General features: G+C 55.7%; 1 protein-coding gene and 1 long non-coding RNA gene across 5 annotated transcripts in view; one reads left to right on the top strand and one right to left on the bottom strand.

Moving 5' to 3' along the window:
• TNFRSF1B (TNF receptor superfamily member 1B) overlaps positions 1-18,328 on the top strand; it is a 35,331-nt gene extending 17,003 nt beyond the window's left edge. The window contains exons 2-11 of one of the 4 annotated variants that reach the window (XM_077151255.1): positions 1,568-1,667; positions 3,330-3,458; positions 3,928-4,077; positions 4,501-4,594; positions 4,959-5,197; positions 5,741-5,818; positions 6,335-6,372; positions 11,675-11,873; positions 12,320-12,421; positions 16,263-18,328. In XM_077151255.1, coding sequence (XP_077007370.1) covers positions 1,568-1,667; positions 3,330-3,458; positions 3,928-4,077; positions 4,501-4,594; positions 4,959-5,197; positions 5,741-5,818; positions 6,335-6,372; positions 11,675-11,873; positions 12,320-12,421; positions 16,263-16,534 — 1,401 coding nt within the window. In that variant the 3' untranslated portion in view covers positions 16,535-18,328. Of the gene's footprint in view, positions 1-1,567; positions 1,668-3,329; positions 3,459-3,927; positions 4,078-4,500; positions 4,595-4,958; positions 5,198-5,740; positions 5,819-6,334; positions 6,373-11,674; positions 11,874-12,319; positions 12,422-16,259 lie in introns of all 4 variants that reach the window. The other 3 variants (XM_077151254.1, XM_077151257.1, XM_077151256.1) reach the window with 3 other exon arrangements.
• Positions 5,841-7,356, bottom strand: LOC143674905 (uncharacterized). The gene is made up of 3 exons (XR_013171273.1): positions 7,187-7,356; positions 6,962-7,036; positions 5,841-6,555 (listed from the first exon to the last, which is right to left on the bottom strand). It is a non-coding gene; the product is annotated as an uncharacterized LOC143674905 (long non-coding RNA).
• Positions 18,329-20,124: the final 1,796 nt, after the last annotated feature.

Genomic DNA, 20,124 nt, shown 5'->3' with positions numbered 1-20,124 from the left:
TTTGGCCACTGTGAGGTGACACAGCCACAGGGGTCCTCCGGCGGGAACTTTGGCCATGCACATATACCCTCTTCTTCATGTGTTTGAGACGTGTACATGCCCACGTGTGCCTACAGACGGACACACCAGCTCCAAGTGTGCCCACAGCCTTGCCGAGGCACCCCATGCTTGTCCCAGAGGGCCCAGGCCTCAACCCAAGTCTTTAGGGAAGAAGGGCAGGTCCCAGGGGTGTGAGGCTTGAGGTCCTGGTGACGCTCAGCTGCTGCTTTGTTCTCCCTGAGGGTCCCTCAGTTGTGATATGGGAAGACGACACTGTGTTTGTCACTCTGTTCCATTTTACTCTTCCTATACGCTTCTTTTCTCTTCTATCCTTTCTCTTTGTTCATTGCTTTGTGCATCTATTTGTGGAGATGTTATAGCATAGTGCTGGAGGTCCTGAGCTGTGAAGTCAGACAGGACCTGGGTTCAAATCCTTCTCGGCCACGTTAGGCCCATGGCCTGACCCCTTGGAGCCTTGGTTTCCCTGTTCCTCAAAGTGGCCGTAGTGGAGACCTTCTCCGGTGGGTTGGTGGGAGGTTTTGTGGTGGTGACACACCTGTCTTAGCTAGGAACTTCTCAAAGCAGAGCCTGAGGCAGGGATTCTCGTGAAAATGAGAACATATACCTGAGGTCGGCAGGATGGGCAAGGGAGGAGCCAAAGAAAGGTGTGGCTGTGGCTGGGGACAAGCTTGGCCAATCCCACAGGGGGCTCTGGACCATCTCAGAGGTGGCCCCTCCTAGAGGTCAGGGGGCTGCATTTTAGCTAGGGGAGATGTGTCGGCCAATACGCACAGCGCTGAGGGGTGGCCGCCCCTGCCTGGATGGGTATCTGGGCTGCAGCACCCAGGACAGCACCTGGCACCCAGCAAGCCCAGTAAATGGTAACTCTTGTCATTGTCATCAGTAAATGCTCATTCACGGGGGCATGGCTCGGGGATGATGAGGCCATCATCCCTGCCCTCATCGCATCGCCAGCGTGTGTGTGTCCCCTTGCCACATGGGGACAGACAGACTGCTGGGATGTTATTTTTATGGGCATATCTGGTGGTCCGAGAGGTACAGAGGAGGAGCCTAATTCAGCCTGGGGGAGTCAGGAGAGATTCCTAGAGGAGAGGGGTCTCAGTTTGAAGGAGGAAGGAATGGAGTGCAGGCGGGAAGGGGAGAAGAGACCTTAGGCAGAGCTTTGTGCTGAGGGCCTTGGTTCTCTGTGCCCAAGACCACCGCCTGTTGGGCAGCTGTGGGGCCCCAGGCCTACCGCGTGGAGGGTTAGGAGCTGCCCTGCAATGGGGTAACTGCCTCAGCCAGCCCCACCCTCTAACCGGCTAGCTCGGCCCCTCCACCTGCAGGCAAGAGCAAGCTGCACTGAGCGGGAGGAGGAGGTGGAAGAAAGCAAGGGCTCCTCCTTCCCTTTCCTCCACCCATTCCAGGGAGAGAGCCAAACCTTTGCAGGATAGGAATCTGGGTGTCAGTGGTGGTGGGATCCAGGTGTGGCTGTGCTGACGTCCGGCCTTCTCCCTACCCCTCCCAGGTCGCATTTCCCCCCTATGCCTCACAGCTCGGAAGCACGTGCCAGGAGACAGAGTACTATGACAAGACGGCCCAGATGTGCTGCAGCAAGTGTCCACCTGGTGAGAGAGCAGCTGTGGGCCCTGGCCCTCGGGGCTGGCTGGGTCCCTGGGTGTTGGCATCGGTGGGGGGTGTATGTGTAGGCTCTGGGGTTGGAGGGGGCAGAGTCCTTGCTTCCTATTGAACTCTTTCTAGTTCTAAGAACTGGCCCCATGCTCCCTCTTGCTTCTGGGGCTTTGCATCTGCTGTTCCCTCTGCTTGACATACACCTCCAACTCCCTACCCTGGCTAACTCCTGTTGCCCCTGTAGGCCTCATTTTACCTGTCCCCTCCTCCAGGAAGCCTTCCCTCCACTGCTCGGCCAATCAGGTGCCTTCCTAAGCTCCCACTGGCCCCTGGTTTCCCCCACTTCTGCTCCTTCCATATAATGTGATAATGGCCTGTTTTCTCTCCCATTGCTTCCACTGTGTGCTCCTCCGAGGCAGGGACTTTGTCTTCTTCCCTGCTGAATCCCTGGCACCTTGCACAATACCTGGCACATTGTAGGTGCGCAGTTTGAGCTTGATTGAATCAATGGGTGTGTACTCATTTCATAGGTAGCAGGTTCAAGGCCTTGCCTTGGTTGGGAGAGCCAGGTGGCCCATCTCCCAGTGCCTGCCATTCATCCAGCCAGCCAGCCATCTATTCATCCATCTAGTCAAACACTCATTCATATATTTATAAAAAGCCTACTATGTGTCTGGCACATCATAGGTCATATCAGAGTGGTTTGTGCAGTGAAGAAAATAAGGCATTGTTGGGCAGATGCAGACAGATGGAATAAATGGGGCATGCTGCTTGATATGGGGTAGTCAGGGAAGCCCCCTCTGAGGAAGTGACATTTGGGTAGAGACATGTCATGAAGATATATAGTGAGCCAGGCAGAAGCAACTGCAAGTGTAAAGGCCCTGAGGTGGGCCTAATTGGTAGGCTTGAGGAGGTAAGCAGGGGCCATGGTAAGGAGTTTAGATTTTCATTCTGCAGGAATCAAGAAGCCACTGGAGGGTTTCAGCCCTTAGCCTTGGATGTAGTAGGCACATATGTACCCAGCATCTTCCACAACCATTTTAGGAGATCCCAAAGCAAGTGACTCTTCTTTTTTCCGTTAACTGGCAGGGTCTTTTTCAGAAGTTATTAGGTTAGCACAGCAGTGAACATGGCAGGATGGGAGTGGGATGGGACTGAGAAGAGTAAACTCCTTACAGGTTTGCCTTCATGTTTTCCCATCCCCTGGTGTGCCTCCTCTCCTGACCTTCAGGAGTTCCATGCCCTTGTCCATGATGGGCTACAAGGGACTACATTCCCGACTGCCTTCTTTCTCTCTAGTTCATATGCACAGGGAGAAGATTTTAGCCAACTATAAAGAAGAAAGGGATTCTCATTCTCACTGAAGTGTGATTGACTGATAATAGACCTTTGTAATGGCATTTCAGGCATTTGGAAATAGCAGGGTGTGTGATATTTTATGAGCAGTTGGATTCAGAGATAGAGTGACAGCTGGTACAAGCTAAATGCGAGATTAAAACTCAGCCTCCTGTGACTTTGAGTCCAGAGAGATTGAGGGACTTGCTTAAGGTGAGGCAATGAACTCCATGCAAAGAGCCTTCCCTGCTCAGCCTCAAAACTTGGGACTCTGGCAAGCCATGGATTTGCCCTGCTGAGACTTCTGGCTTTTGATTTCTCAGGCCAGCACATTCAGGAGTTCTGCACGAGGACCTCAGATACTGTGTGTGCCCCCTGTGAGGACAGCACGTACACCGAGCTCTGGAACTGGGTCTCGGAGTGTTTGAGCTGTGGCTCCCGCTGCAGCTCCGGTGAGTGAGACCCAGAGAGGGGTGGTTCCCAGCACCCTGCCCTGTGGCTGAAAGCTGGTTGGGGTTGCCCCAGGCCAGCTGTCTCCATGCTCCAGGGCTGATGGTTTGCATCTCTACCATTGGAAAATGGCATTTTCATCCTGTGACTCACCCAGTCTTCTTACCAGCTCCAGGAGACAGGCCGGGTAGGGCTGGGATGTGGAACTGTGCCCACATGGAGTTGAGGAAGTTGAGCCTCAGCGAGCAGACATGTTTGCTCATACCGTGGTGGAGCTGGACAAGACAGCAGGCCTTTGGCCTTCATGGCCAGTGTTCTGTCTGCCACCATGTTGAGGGCGGCCTACCAGCTGCCTGCGGCACAGAACTCTTTGTGGGTGCTGGGCTGGCCAGGAGAGGGCAGAGGGGGCATCGCGGTGGGCAGGGCCGGCAGAGGGACGAATAACCCCTAGGCTGCCCTCTCGCTTTCTAGACCAAGTGGAAACTCAAGCCTGCACTCGGAAACAGAACCGCATCTGCACCTGCAAGGAGGGCTGGTACTGCACGCTGCTGCGGCAGGAGGGGTGCCGGCGGTGCACGCCACTGCGCAAGTGCCGCCCCGGCTTTGGCGTGGCCAGACCAGGTACAGGCCTGGCCCAGGGCTCCTTGGGGACCCCCTTGGGCCTCTCCTTCCCACACATCCCTGGGCATCTGCCAGTTTGCCCAGACTGAGAGCACCATCAGTGGTGCCCCGGTGTATGCTACCCATCCATCTGTCCACCGTCCGCTGTTCCTTCTTGCCCCCAGAACTCCTGACTAGGCACATACTGGGTGCTAGATCCTGGGGGGTCCAGATATGGATCTGAAATCAGGAAGTCACCAGAATTGGTTAAAGGACAAACTCCACTTGGCTGTGTGTATATGTGTGTGCGTGTGTGTGTGGTGGGGTGGAGGGGAAGACAGAGGTCCTGGGCCCCTCAGAACCTACCCAGGCCCCCAGTGCCTAACCCCACCCCCACTCCATGGAGTGTTTGAGTTGGTGACAGGTTCCAGTTGTTTCTTGAAGGAGAGGCAACATCTGACGTGGTATGTGCCCCCTGCACCTCGGGAACCTTCTCAGATACGACCTCGTCCACAGACACTTGCAGGCCCCACCGGACGTAAGTTGCTGAGTCCTTTGGTTCTGGGGGAGCTGGGAGAGGCTGTCCCCACGTGACAGGGGTCTAGGTCATACAGCAGCCATGTCATTCACCCCCTTGGGTTAAAGAACTGCTGAACCCAGTGGTGGGCCGGGGTGGGCCCCAATACTGGTGGCACAAGACAGCAGGAGCTCTGCCCTGAGAGTGAAGCCAGGGTGGATGCATGGGGAGCGACAGGGGCTGCCCTGAGCGAGGCCATGGCTCCTGCTTTCTCTCCACCCTGCCCACGGGACCCTCGCCCACTGGCCCGACTTCCAGGAGAGAGTCTGGCCACCCCACCCTCTCTTTCACCATTATCTCTTGACCAAGCTTCCTCCACCCCCAGCTGTAGCTTGGTGGCCATCCCTGGCAATGCAAGCATGGACACGGTCTGCAGGTCTGGGGCCCCCATCCTGACGGAGGTCCAGAAACCAGATTCTACATCCCAGCCAGGATCCACAAAATCTCAGCACGTGGAGCCCTCTCCAGGGTCCACCACGGCTCTAAGCGGCACCCTAGAGCCCTCGATTGGCCCCAGACCCCCCGTGGAAGGGCTCAGCACAGGCAACATCACTGTTCCAATCGGTATGTCACAGGTGGGCTCATTCTTCCATCCGCAGAGTCGCACCAAGAGCCTGCTGTGGGCGGGGCCCTGTGCCCTGTGCCGGGGCATGGCTGGGTTGGGGTGGGGGAGACTGGTCCCCGCCCAAGACCTGATGCTGACAGTAAGAGTGCCAGGGTGGGGGTCAGAGTTTCACCCGCAAGTGCAGCTGTCCCCTGCCTGTGGGCCACGGGTTACTATTCTGATGTCCCCATTAGTTGTGGAGATAGAAGAACTGGGTCAGGGCAGCTCATGGGTTTACCTTCGTGGGCTAGGACTACATCAGGCCTGAAGTCTCCAACTGGTGGCCTTGGGGCCAGATCTAGCCCACATATGTGTTCTGTTAGGCATACGGATTTTTGTTTGTTTTGTGATCGAATTTGAGAGCCTCTGGACTGGGCTGGCCTCCTGTCTGCATGCCCCACAGCTCCAGCCATCTTTGGTCATTGACAGACCTATCTGGCCCGGGACTACATTTGAATGCACTCCTTGAGGTCATTCTGAGCATCTTTTTTTTGTTGTTCTAGGGCTGATTGTGGGCTTGACAGCCTTGGGTCTGCTAGTAATAGGACTGGTGAACTGTGTCATTGTGACTCAGAAGAAAAGTAAGTTTCATTCTTTCCTTCCTTCGTTTGTGGACTCACTCTTCTGTTTATTCAGAAAGCTTTTCTTGGGCCCCTCCTGCGAGCCCAGCACTGGGCAGACCGTGTGGCTCAGGCATTGCTGGGCAACACCAGCCCTGCTCTGTGGGAGCTTAGACCCTGCAGATGGGTTAGGGGGGAGATGGAGTGGGGGGCTTCCATGAACTTTTCTAGGCTGTCAAAAGGGTAGGGGTTCAGGGTTCTAGTCCAGGAAGCCTGAGGGATTCAGGCCTCCTAGGGCAGGCGGCATCCCAGCTGGGTGAGATTTAAGTGAGGGGAGTGTGAGCTGGAAAGAAAGGGCATGCAAAGCAGAGGGCTTGGTATGAGCAAAGGTGGAGAGGTCGGAAGAATGGGCAAGGGTGCTGGAGAACCGGGTGGAGGCTTCTGTGCTACTGGTTGGGTAGGAAATTGGGCCCCTAGTTACAGCAGATCAGCCCGAGGAAGTCGCTTGCCCTGACTTATTCTGTCTCCTCATTGCAGAGAAGCCCTTGCTCTGCCTTCAGGGAGAAGCCAAAGTGGTGAGTGACCCTCTGCCCTTTTCCTCTTCTTTTGGGCTCCTTCATGGTGGACTGCATTGTTCCGTGGGAAACGATGAATTCTGTACATCACCAGTGTTAGGTGATGCACAGAGCCCTGAGGAGGCTGAAGGAGGCCCAGCCGGGGTCTGTCTGTGTAGGTTATGGCCTGATGGGCTGCAGCCCCTGTCCGGTAAAGGAAACTGTGAGTGTGAAAAGCCATCGGGGAGCTGGGGAGTTAGTGGGACTGATGGCAAGCATGTGGTTGTCGCCTTGCGACGGAAACATGGGCAGACACAAAATTGCTCCTGGGCTGTGTCGTCACCATTAAATGGGGGCAGCATCTGCCCAGCCCATCTTGCAGGGCTGTGCTGTCCACTCAGCTAGTAGCAATCAACCTCCTCCCCTTGGAGTTTACAAAGCCCTGGCTCATGGAGCAGTGGTTTTCAAACTGAGTTCTGGGGCACCCTGGTGTTCCACAGAGGGCCCTGATGGGTCACCTCGAGGGTTGAGGTGGAGGTCACGGGGCTGGGCCCTGAGTCTCCCTTACCCCCACTTCAGCCCCACCCACACTTCACCCGAAGCAGCTCACCTTTGATCTGTAGGATGTCTGTAGAAACAGAACTCTGACATAGGATTTCATTGTCTCTATCAGGAAGGCATCCAGCTACAAGTAACAGAAAACCTAAGGGTGACTTCAAACAGAAGGGCTTTATTTGTCTCACAAACCAAGGCGTTGAGGGGTTGATGGCTGCTGGTTCGGGTTCAGCTCCACTCTCCCAGGGCACCAACTAGACCCCAGACTCTGCTGTCTTACACATGTTAGGTTTTGTCCTCTTGCTTGTGGTCTCTTGTCATAAGATGGTGACCACCACTTCCTACATGGCCTCCATCTTCAGATGGAAGAAGAGGGACAGATGGCCAGGCCAGCCATGATACCTTTTATCGGCAAACCAGATGCTCTCCCAGAATGCCGTGCGTGGACTTCCCCTTTCCTCCCATTGGCCAGAACCGAGTCACGTGATCACTCCTGGCTACAATGGCGGAGGAGAAAGGAGAGGGGCTGGGAAGGGGGGTGGGTTGAGCCAGGACACAGTCCTGGTACCCATGCCTGGTATGAAGGCTGGACTTTTTTTACCTGATTTTACAGATCAGGAAACAGGGTCAGGGGAGCTTCCCCCATGCCCCCTTTCCTGCTAGGGCAGGGTTTCTCAATCTCAGCACTGTTGACATTTGGGGCTGAGTGATTCTTTGTAGTGGGAGCTCTCCTGGCCCTGTAGATGTTTAGCAGCACCCTGGCCTCCACCCACTAACGCAAGTAGCACTGCCCTCCGCACCCCCAATAGTAACAACCAGAAATGTCTCCAGACGTTGTCAGATATCAGCCCCCTGTTCAGGACCCCTAGGCTAGGAAGAAGCTCAACCCTGGGTGAACCAGTGCCTGAGATTTACAGAGGACTTATGCCTTACGAGTAGTATAGACTGATTTGATATCCTGCTTTTGCTGAAGAGGAAAGAGAGGGAAAGTGACTTGTCTGAGGTCACACAGCTATTGTCTCTGGACTTGGGCCCAGTGCTCTTTGCCCTGCCCTGCTTCAGTGGGGATCAGATAGTTTCTCACCTTCTCTCTTCCCCCCAGGCTGCAAATCCTACCCCCTCCTTTCTCTAGCTTCAGTTCAGTGATGCCACAGCCGATGCGTCCTTCCCTGGCTTTGCAGCTGCTGGTATTCTCTTCCTCAACCAAGCATTTCCCAACACTCAGGGCAGTGGAGCTGTCCTGGGTGTGGCGCAGTAACCTCTACTTCCTCTTTTCCTTTACTGAGTATGAGCAACTCAAGTGCTGTTTATTGAGTGGTTTGCTGGTAAATCAGAAAAAAAATCTGATTTATGGCAGTTGCTTACTTCCCTGGTATAAATACAACTACCCTGGTCAATTTCAAGCTACAAACAAGACCCCACTGAAGGTGCAGTTGGGAAGAGATTGCACAAGCAGCTCTCATAGACCAGTCTGAGCTGGTCTAAGCCGGCTCCAGCATGCTACTGCCTTAGCCCCATGCCGGTCTCTTGGCCTGGACTGTGTCACTGAATCCTCACACACCCCTGAGAGGTAGGCAGGATTGTCATGCCCATTTTACAGGTGAGGAAATCGAGACTCTGGAAGGTTCAGTTATTTGTGTTAAAGTTAGAGCTCTAGGTAAGTGGCGTGGCCTGTGACCTCACTCAGTGAATCTGCAGGCCTTGCCTGACCCACTTTCCTGTTCTGCCAGGGGAGACAGCCCCACCCACCCCCCACAGGATGTGCCCTCAGGCTGCTCCCCTTCCCAGGTGCCCTTCTTTCCCTCCTCCCCAGTCCCCGACCCCTTGCTTAGCCCCTGACCTACTCGGCTAGCCGGTAGCTAGTCCCCCCTAAGAGGCCAGCTGATGACGCTTCCAGGACTAGGCCCGCGGGGTTGAGCGTATAGGTAACTCGGTGCCAACTTGTCCCTCCAGTTGCAGCACTAAATCCCAGGACTCGGATAGCAACTTTCCGTTTGTCTAGAAAAGGCCAGTTATTTCCATATATGAGCTCGCCCACAATCACCCCACCGTTCCAGGCCTGCATGGGCTCACATGTAATAACGAGAGTGAACAGTTATGAGGTGCCAACTGTTTGCCAGGCTCTGGGCCGAAAACCGCGTACCCTCAGCCAGGCTGCGGCACAAGCACAGTGATCATTGCTCTGATTTTACTGTGTAGGAAAGTTGGGCTCAGAGAATTAAAGTAACTTTCTCAAGCTGGAGGGAGTGGCCCAGAGCATGCATACTAAGTGTACCACTCAGGTATGTACTCGCGCCCCCAAGCATGCAGACACACGTGTGTGCGGACTTCACACGCTCAGACCTACACGTGCAAGTGCATGAGCCTCCTGGGCATACTCGCTCACACAGACAGTGTAGACCTGATGGGATCCTGGAGGGCTCAGACCCCCAGGCCTGGCAGGCTCTGTGGGGGTCTCTGCTTCTCCCCTGAGGCCAGACTGAGCAGTGAGGGGCTGGATGGGTGGTGAGGGTGCCTGGCTGCCTGGGATCCTGGTTTTCAAGCGAACCCCTGGCGCACTCCCCATCCTGGGACCCCAGGACAGGGCACAGGATGTGTCTGCCCCGTTCAGAGGCTGCGTGAACTTTACAACTTGTGGTTTTGGAGGAGGGAGTGTGGCTGTGACCTTTGGGGGTTTCTGTTCTGTCTGGCTCTAGCCACCAGCAGAGGGGGATGGGACAGGGGTCGGAAAAGCCCCTTGTTTGGAGATTGTCAGGAGTGACATTTGGATGCTACTCTCCTCCCCTCCCCTCCCGGCCATCCCTGCTGGGGCCGGGGCTGGGGGAGGGGTTCAGTGGCCAGAGCCAGACCATCTGGGCAAAGGGTTTAACATGAACTTGAAATGCCCTCCGTCCCTCCAAAGCTGCCCTCCAGGGGCGTGCGAGGCATGCAGCTCTGTCCAGCCTTGGCCACTGACCCACCTGGGTGATACTGAGCACCTTCCTGGGCTCCGTGGCCTCTGGGACCGCTTGCAAGGAATCCTTCCCATCCGGAGCCTGAGACTGTGGGCTGGCCTGGGAATTAAAGGCAGGCAGGCCTTGGTAGACCGGCATGGGGAAGAGGGGGGCGGGCTTTGGCCTTGGTGGACGGGGCGGGGCACCTAGGCTGCAGAGATTGGCTGGAGAGGAGTGGGCTGTCCAGGGTGGGATCCAGTATTCCAGGCAGCTCTAGGGCACATTTGGAATTGTAGCTTCCTTTGGAGGGAGTGGGGTTGGGGGCGACTCTCTTACCTCCCCGCACACCCACCAACCCTTCATTTACCTCAATTTTCATTCAACCTCAGGATCCTCCCAACCTGGGTAGGCCAGAGGCCTGGGGTCCCTGCTGGGTCCTTTCTTCCTGGGATCCAGTGATCACCAGAACTTATGCTGCTGTCCAGTCAGTGTATACAGACAGCAGCTGCAGAGCAGAAGTTCTTGCGCTCCCCAGCACTGGTGTCTGGAAAGGGGGATCCTTGTCTTGAGTCTCTGCAGCTGAAACCTCTGGTACCCAGGAAAAGCATCAAGAGTTTTAGCCCAATTGCACCACCTCCTAACTGTGTGTCCTTGGGCAAGCAACTTGACCTCTCTGTGCCTTGATCTCTATGTCTGTAAAATGAAGCTCAAACGGCTGTTGGAAAGATTGATATGAGATGGTGTCTGAGAAGGACTGTGGCCCAGTGCTTGGCATAGGATGGCGTTATCATTTGCTTTTCTCCTATGAGAAAGCCATTAGGAGGAGTCACAAAGCAGCCTGGAGATTGGAATCTGGAAAGGGTCACTAAGACAGCTCCCGAGAATCTGAAATGAAAGGGCTCCCTGCACGGGATTGATTGATTGAGCACAAGTAGTGGCAAACTTTTCTCTGAAGGGCCAGATAGTGAATATTTTAGGCCTTGTGGGCCATACAGTCTCTGCCACACCTACTCAACCCTGCTATTGCAACTCCAAAGCAATTGTAGACAGTATGTAAACAAGTGACAGTGGCTGTGTCCCAATAAAACTTTATTTTGAGGCACTAAAACTTGAATTTCGTGTGGTTTTCATACATCATGAAATGTTCCTCATTTGATCTTTTTTTTCAACCACTAAACAATGTAAAAACCATTCTTAGCTCACAGGCTATACACAGCAGGTGGTGGGCTGGATGTGACTCTACCCAGGCCATTTGACCCTTAGCCATAATTTGCTAACCCCTGATTTAACAAGCCTTTGTATGGAGCTTACTATGTGCCAGATATTGTACTAAGCACTTAAAAATATGTGGCCATTTGGCCTTCAGAACAACTTTATGAGGTAGGCTGTTATTTTCTCTTTTAGATGAAAAACAGAGGCACAGAGAGGTTAAGTAATTTGTCCAAGGTCACACAGCTGGTGAGTGATAGAGTCAGTATTCAAACTCACATGGTCAGTTCCAGAGTCCATGCTTTTGGCTGCTGGGTTGGGTGCTGCTGGGTGAACTGAGGAAGGTCAGTTTCTTTGTACAGACTGAGGATGAGAACCCTGCCCCCTACAAGGCTGTTTGATGAGAGGCCTACGCTGCAGTGGGGAACCAAATACTAATTACGGAAACACAAACCACGGAGAATGACACCTTACTAAGAGCACTGGGTGTGAAAGGAATGTGCAGGTGTGGGCAGAAGTGCCATGTAAACTGAAGTGCTCGCAGCAAGGGCTGCAGACGATGGTGCGGAGGGGAGAAGAAGCTGGCTGATGGGCTGACTGCCCTTTCTCCTCTTCTCCCCGCCCAGCCTCACCTGCCTGTCGAGAAATCCCGGCCTGGCCCCGAGCAGCAGCACCTGCTGACCACGGCCCCGAGCTCCAGCAGCAGCTCCTTGGAGAGCTCGGCCAGCGCTGCGGACAGGAGAGAGGCCTCCAGGAACCAGCAGGCACCGGGCACAGAAAAGGCCAGTGGGCCCGGGGAGGCCCAAGCCAGCTGCTCAAGCTCAGGTAAGAGGCAGAGTGCACCTGGCCTCAGTCCCATGCCCTGGTTCTCACCTGGCTTCTGTCATGGCATCACCTCCTGGGCCTCCGCTGCAAGGTGAGCCTGAGCTCTTGGTGTGGAGGGGACAGATTTGAGAACCTGCCTGCCCTGACCTTGACTTGCCCTCCAAGCCCGTCTTCTTGCTACCACCTCAGGGTCCACAGCAAGCCATACTGAGCTCCTTTCAATTCTGTGAACCCACCAGGTTCCCCTCCCTTTGCCCCATCCTGCTCCTTCTGGCAACACCCTTTCTTTTGCCTCTTCCCCCCATTCTCTTCCTCAGGCAATCCCAACTTGCTCTTCAGGTCCCTAATATCAAGGAGGGGAGTTTTCCAGAAACCCCTTCTCTACCACATCCTGAGCTAGATTGGTTGCTCCTCCAGGTTCCCAAGTCCTTGCTTCTGTTTCATAGGATTGTCGCCCTGTATGGCTGGGGCTGAGCTGGACTGTGTTACTCATCCCTGTATCGCAAGCCCTGCACTGCCCCAGGCTAACGCGTGCGATGATGAGCATGGTGAGGATGAAGGCATTACTCACAGCCTCTACTTACCAAGGGTTTATGGTGTGTCAGGTGATTCTGGGCACTTTCATTTATAAGATCAATCCGCCCATCAATGCTAAGAGGTATATATTGTTATAACCCCCATTTTACAGATGAGAGAACTGAGGCCCAGAGAGGTTAAGGAGCTTGTTCAAGGGTACACAGCTAGTAAATGGATGTCAACCTTGGGCTGTCAGTCTCCAGAGCCCTAGGGCGGGAAGATGAAGGAATAAATGATGCTTCCAGGGTTCTGCATGCTGCAGCTTGTGGCCTGCTGCTTCCTTTGGGTCCAAGGAACCGGGACTGTGCGCCTGGGGGAGAAGCATGGGGCCCATGCCCATGTGTACAGTCTGCATATGTGCCCGGTCTGTGACAGGTGCCACTCCAGGTCGGCATCTCCAGTGGCCACACAGACATCTCCCAGAAGGCCCAGGGTGGCCTCAGATAGAGAGGTCGTGTCTTCTGAGGGACCCCATTGCCAGCCTGGGCCTCTCCGTCTCAGCTGGTGGTGCTGGCTAGCAGGTCAGGGAATGGCCGTGCACTCAGGCCCAGCTGGGTTGCTCTGGTGCCACAGGAGTCTGAGCAAGCTCCTTAGCTCCGCTGAGCCTCAGTTTCCTCTTCTGGGGGTGGCGCTGTGGCACCTCCTGGCGGGGATGGTTAGCGATAAGTGCCAGAGTGACCAGTTTAATGCCTGGCCAGGAGTCTAGGTGCATTCTGGGCTGCCTGCAGGTACAGACTGACAGCTCCCCCAGGCCTTGTTTTGCCTTCTCCCTCCTCTGCTCCAGCCACTTCCTGCCCCACAGCCTTTCTCTAGCACAACCACACTCTACTGAGCCCCATTTGCTGTCCTCCCTTGCCTCCGAACCTGTGCTCATGCTGGTCTACTGCCTGGAACATCCTTTCCTACCTGCTGCCTGACACAGGGGCCACTTCCTCCCCTGACTACTCACTTGGGCTTACATGTGCCACTTCTCTCCTCCCCATTATAGCTCACCTCTTCACTCTGATGTCCTGTCAGTGCCCCCTGCCCCAGCCTGAGAAGGACTGGGTCAATGGCTGGAACCGAGCAGGTGGCCCTCAACGTTTGTTGAATGAATGCATGAATGAATGAGCTCCACGTAGAGACTCTTGGCCTTTGTCAGCTCTTGGATTCACCTGCCCGATTTCTTAGCTACACCTGTTCCGTGGCCACCCCATGTGGCTTCTTGGCCCCTGTGTGGCCTGCTTATGTGTCTGCCGATTCTCTCTACTCCCCCACCCGCATGGCTGTATGTTCCTTCTCCTGGGAGTTCCCCCACCTGTTTTGGCATTGCTGCCCTGCTGTCCCCGTCCCCATTGTGGAAACGTGTAACCCCCGTGTGGGCCCCCAGCCCACTCCCATGCTGCAAACGCCATAGTGACTGTGTGGCATTTGGGTTCTGTGGCAGCTCAGGATGGAAATTTCCTCCCAGCCCTGCCTTCTGCCCTCCCTCCCCCTGGCCCATTTAGGGCCAATCTGAGCAGAGCAGTTCACTGATTCTGAGCCTCCTCCCAGGCCCTACACTCCTGGAGTCAGAAGAGCCAAATGGCCTGTGCCCTTCCCCTCTTTACCTAGACACCAGGTGCTTTTGGGCACTCAGCAGACCCTGTAGGAATAGCAGCAGCAGCAGCAGTTATAACTTGCTGAGGGTCTGCCGTGTGTCCAGCTCCTTACCTTCATGCCTCAATTTACTCCATCCTTCAGTCCCTTGCCAACGAGTTAGGACACTCAGAGGCCTGCAGGGGCCAGGAGGGAAGGTAGGGGTGCACCTGTGCCCTGGAATCCTTCCTACCAACAGCTGCCAGTCAAGAATGTGGGTCCTGGGAGCCAGACCTTCCACATCTGGCTCCCAAGTGAAGCCAGAAATCCAGATTTTAAAATGTAAACTCTGGGTTTTTGAAAGTTGGCAGCTGATACACTTGAAAACATTGCCCCCAACCAGAACAAAAGATACTTGTGGACTGGATTTTTTTTTTTTTTTACATTTTTTTTTATTAATTAAAAAAAATTAACACAACATTTAGAAATCATTCCATTCTACATATGCAATCAGTAATTCTTAATATCATCACATAGATGTATGATCATCATTTCTTAGTGTGGACTGGATTTTACTCATTCAACACGTGGCCCTGTTCTAGGCACTAGGGACACAGCATGAAACAGTCAAAAAGGCCCCACCAGCCTGGGTCTCAGGGTCTGGTGGGGGAGGCAGAATGCAAATAGGCCTCTGAGGAAATCTATGGGCCCTGAAGCCCGTAGAAAGAAGGATGGGGGTGGGAGGGATGGCTGGGTTAAGAAGGGAGCCTCTTTAGGGAGGGAGGGCAGGGCAGGCATCTAAGAGAAGTGGCTTTTAGCTGAGGCTCAAGTGGAAGTAGGGAGAGAGCCATGCAAATGGGGAAGAGCCTTCCAGGCTGGGGGAACAACATGTGCAAAGGCTCCGAGGTTTGGAGGGGTCTTGGAGCAGCAGGGAGGGGAGCTTGGCTGGAAGGAACCCAGCCAAGATCGTGGAGCTGCACGAAATGGGGAGAAAGTAGGCACTGGATCACGCAGGGCCTTGTAGGCTGAGGAGAGTTCTGTGGGGTTTGGAGCAGCCCAGGAGGTGATCTGCCGAGTTTTACCAGGCTAGCTCCGGCTGCTGGTAGAGAGCAGGCTGCGGAAGAGCAGATAGCAGCCAGGAGCCAGGCGGGAGCAGACGGAGACTTGCATGGGGAGTTAGCAGGGGAGGTGGTGAACTTGAATTGTCATTTGAGTGTAGACCAGGTGGAGACTGCCAATGGATTAGATGCAGGGTATGAGAAAAAGAGAATTGAGGATGGGCCCATGGCTTTGGGCCTCCACAGCTGGCAGCTGGTGGCAGCACGGACTGAGGTGAGGAGGAGCAGGTGGCACGGCAGATGGGGGTAGGAGCAAGAGTCAAGCCCAACGCGCCCAGAAGCACCCGGTGCAAGTGTGGACTAGATGCTTGGTTAGGTCGGGCCAGTTTCGGTTCCTGATTCACCGAGAGCATCACTCCATCGCCAGGAGCCGTGTGGGCACTGGGAATACAGCAGCAAACAAGACCGTGTGGCTCCCTGCCCGCAAGGGGTGGTACAGGGCCATTAAACCCATCTCTTAGCCAAGTAAAAGGAAGCTCGAGAGGTTAAGGCCTTGGCCAAGATTCTGGAGGTCGGGCAGGAATTCGAACCCAGGACTGTCAGATTGCAAAGCCCCACCTGGAATCCCAGATTTATGAACTCTCAGAGGCAACTCCTCTTGGAGGAAAAAGGTTTGCTGAGAATGAAAACAACTTCAGCATGAATGTTTAACCTCCAAAAAGGTATGGCTTCCAGGCTCTTGGAGGCTGATTCTCTAGCACACAGCCAGGGTGCCGGCGTCAGAGGGTTCTCGCCTTCTCACCATGGTCGGTGTGGCCAGGACTGCTGAGGCCACAACCAGAATTCTGTAACTTATTCCCCAGCCCCTGCTCACCTCTCTGATCCTTTACCGGGAAGATGCTTTTTTCTCAGAGCATTTTTATCTCCGTGGTCTGACTGGCTCCTCTGGTCTGTGGGGTAAGCTGGGGTGGGAATGCTATTCTTATCTGACATGAGGAAATGGAGGCACCCCAAGGTTGAAGGACTTGCCCAAGGTCACGTAGCAGAGCTGGGCTGGAACCTTGATCTTATGGCTCCTGGTCCAGTGCTCTTTCTCTACGGGTCCTCCTAGCCTGCCTCTTGCACAAGTCAGGCTGTGAAGTCACCCCCACTCGGAGGCCCCAGGACTGACCACTCTCTCCTGTCTTGTGATTAGCAGAGCCTTCCCATGGGACCCAGGTCAACGTCACCTGCATCGTGAACGTCTGCAGCAGCTCCGAGCACGGCTCTCAATGCCCGTCTCAGGCCAGCCCCACGGTGAGGAACATGGACACCAGCCCCTCGGGCTCCCCGAAGAACGAGCAGGTCCCCTTCTCCAAGGAGGAGCGCCCCTTTCGGTCCCCGCCTTGTGCTCCAGAGAGCCTGCTGCAGAGCCCCGAGGAGAAGCCCCTGCCCCTGGGCGTGCCCGACGCCGGGATGAAGTCCGGCTAAGTGGCTGCTGAGGGCCATGTCCCAGCCAGGGCGGGCTGACCCCTGGCCGGCCACCCTGTGGGAGGGCTCCCCATCCTCCCAGACCCCCATTCTCCATACTGTGGCTCTTTCTGGACCAACTTCCTTTAGTGGACTCCATGAGCTCAGCTCCTCTCTCACCCACAGAGACGGGCGAGGCAGGGAGAATGGTGAAGACTGGGGGGCAGGGTGGACTGTGGACTTGCTGGCAGCCCGCAGCGGGGCCCTCCCTGTCTCTCTCTGAGCTGCCTCCAGCTGGACCTGCGAGCCTGGCTTTGGAGCAGTTTTTCTTCTGCTGGGTCCCCAGCACCCTCCCCTCCATAGGGGCTTGCTAGGGTGGAGGGACTCTGGACAACTCACCTGTGGGGAAAGGGCAGATCTTCGGCCGAGACTGCAGGCCAGTGCCCGTGGACGGCCGGGGAGTGGGTGGCTCTGTGCGGGGAGGGGTGACAGCTCCTGCAGGACCCTTGAAAAGCACCTCTAAAGCCACTTCTGCTAACTCGTCCTCTTGTACCACAGTGTGAAAATCAGATGCCTGAAGCCAGGCAGCCTTAGTGAGTGCCGCCAAGTAGCAAACTCCCCACCGGAATTCTTCCGGTTTTAACATGTGGCAGTTAAGACACAAATTATCCATGCAGGCACGCAAGCAAACAAAACCATTCCCCAAAGCAAAACTCCAAGGGCTGCCTGGAACCCTCATCCACCGTCTGCCCCTCTGCCTTGAACCTTCATTCCTGTCCACCCACAGCCCCAGTGCCCACCACCCTCCCTCCCCTCTGGGGCTGCCTTCCCAGGCTGGGCCTTCTATCAGGGAATTTCGGGAACTGGCAATGCCTGGGGGGCTTCAGCCTTGTCTTTTGCTTCTACCTCAGCCTGGGCTCCTCCCCTCCTCTGGAGGGGCGCCCCCTCTCCCCAGGACCCTCCCCTGTTCCCGGAGTCCCAGGCCCGAGGGGCCCCACCGGAGTCCCTTTGGTACTGTACCTACTGGCCCTGAGTGGACGTGCGATGCTGACCCCGGCGGTGTGTGTCTGTGTGTGTGTGTGTGTGTGTGTGTGTGTGTGTGTGTGTGTGTGTGTGTGTGTGTGTGTGTGTGTGTGTGTGTGTGTGTCTGGTTGAACGACCTGCCTTGAAGCAGCTGAAGCCAGCAATTTTGCCGAGAGATCTTTCCCCATCAGAGAGTCAGCCCAGGGCAGGCCACAGTGGCTCAGTGGCAGAGTTCCCGCCTGCCATGCCAGAGACCCAGGTTCGATTCCTGGTGCCTGCCCAAGTAATTAAAAAAAAAATAGAGTCAGCCCACTCCTCCCAAACACATGCCCAGGACCCTGCAGAGGTGGACGAGGGCGACCTCCACCAGATTCTGGAAGGAAGGGGGATGAGGGACTCCTTGAGAGGCCAGTTCAGTCCCAGGTACTTGAATCCCCTGTCAATAAACTCCACTGGGCTTGAACGTGGCAGCTGAACTGTCTGGGGGTCGCAGAGCCAGCCCTTACTGTGGAAACAAGGAGGCCTTCCCGCCCTGGACTCAAGGTGGCAGTCCAGCCGGCTGGACGCTGCAGGGCGGTGGAGCGCCCCGCCCCCTGGTGGGCAGCCCCGGGAGGGCCTCCGGCCGACTGCATTGCTCCCCGCAGAGCAGGGAGGCAAGGAATCCAAAGGAGGCTTTTGGGTGTGGCCTGGGTTCCCAGCCTGTGTTGATCCCAGGTCCGAGAGTTTGCACTGCGTGCTGGACAGCATTCCTGCTTATAAATAAACTTTTCATTTTCACACCTTGGGCCCTGGCAGGCTGGTCGTGGGTCTGGTGTTATCTCTGGGTTGGGGGAGGAGTGGGCATGGCCTGCCGGGGGCCTAGGGGCCCCTGTTGTGGCTGGACCCACCCCCACGGCAGCCGTGCTTGCTGAGAGCCCTGCTGCTCCTTCAGGCCTGCGAACGGCAAGATGCCAGCCTCCTGCCCAGAGTCGCTGGGCTGGCCTGGGAGTGTTGTCCCTTGGGGTGACACAGGGGTCTCTACAGGCAGCCTCGTCCCTCAGGGGCACGAAGCTCTGCCCTGGGGGGCGTCCCAGTCTTGGAGGGGGCTGGGAAAGACACAAGAAAGACACCCGAGGTCCCTCACTGGGCGCAGAGACCAACACAGGGGCTCTGGGGGCACAGAGCAGGGGTCCCAGGCCCAGCCCTGGGGGTCGGGGGAAGGTTCCGGAACTGACCCTTGACCGGCTTCCTCTCAGGCCGCTGTGGGTCTGGAGGCCTCAGGGGAAATCTGTTTCCCTGCCTTCCCCGCTTCTACAAGCTGCCTGCGTTCCTCACTTCAGGGTAGCAGGGGCAGTCCCCTGTGGTCCAGGCTCTCTCTGCCTCCCTCTTACCTTTGTGATGACACTGGACCCTCAGGCTGCCCAGGTCGGCCTTCCCATCTCACGGTCCTTGATCACACCTGCACAGTCCCTTTGCCTTGTCAGGCAGCACCTACAGGTTCTGGGGTTTGGATGCCAGCATCTTATGGGGGGAGGTACATGATTCAGCCTACTCTCCCCTCCACTAGACTGTTTCATATCCTCTTCTCTCTCCTCAAACTTCTGTCCTCTCTTCACTCTGACTTCAGCTGCTTACCTGGCTTCCTGATTCACCGAGAAAAGTCAAACAGGACGTCCTCAGCTCCCACCCACAGTTGCACTCTGGCTCCCAGCTGCCAGGCCCCCCCCCCCACCTCTGCTCACGTGCATTTCAGCGGCCCTCCCTCCTCAGGCCTCCCCTCTTCTCCCCTTTGCCAGCAAATGCACCTCTCCCCCTCCTGGATCTTTCCTAAGTGCACCCAAACAGACTGGCCTGGCCCTCATTTACCAACAACATCGAAACCCCTCTCGGACATAGCTCTCCTTCCAGGGACTGTCAAACTTCTCAGCTGCTCTTTCCAGCAAAGCCCCATGGGAACAGTTGTCTGTGCCCATCTCCTTGAGGGCTCAGTCCTCTAAGCCAGTGCCCCATCGCCCTCTAAAACGTCTCCTGTCCAGATCACCTCTGCTCTCTGGGTTACAAGAGTCAGTGGTCACTCGATCCTCAGCTTGCTTCACGTATTGACGGCGTTTGACCCCTGCCTATGGGGTCAAAGTGTCACTGTGCAGTGACCAGCCCCTGCCTGCTTGTCCTCACCTGGTTTTCAGGACCCTGCACTTTCCTCCTCTCCTCCAAGGCTCCTTCTGCCTCCTCTGCTGGTTCCTTCTCCTCCCAGGCTCCGCCCCGTGCACCTCTGCTTCTTCCCTACCCTACTCACTACCTTGATCTCATCCAGCCACAAGGTCCAAAATGCTATCAGATTTCCTGACCCCTCCCAAAGTTTGTATTAGTGAGCATGTACTGGGCTCCTACTCCGTGTCAGGCGCTGCTCTAGGCGCTGCGGATACAGGAGCTCCCAAAACACAGCTAACGTCGTGGGTGGGAAGACATGATAACAAACAGGTCAGATCAGGCGGCGAAGAAAACGAAGCTAGATGAGGAGGTCAGAGGGATGGGGTGCTCATTTGAATCAGGAGGTCAGGGAGAAGGAAGTGAGGGAGGACCCAAGCATCAGAGGAGGAGGAGATGAG

This window comes from Tamandua tetradactyla, chromosome 2 (genome assembly GCF_023851605.1).
Source record: "Tamandua tetradactyla isolate mTamTet1 chromosome 2, mTamTet1.pri, whole genome shotgun sequence".
In the NCBI taxonomy this organism is placed as follows: Eukaryota; Metazoa; Chordata; class Mammalia; order Pilosa; family Myrmecophagidae; genus Tamandua; species Tamandua tetradactyla.
This window is presented reverse-complemented; position numbering and strand designations above follow the sequence as displayed.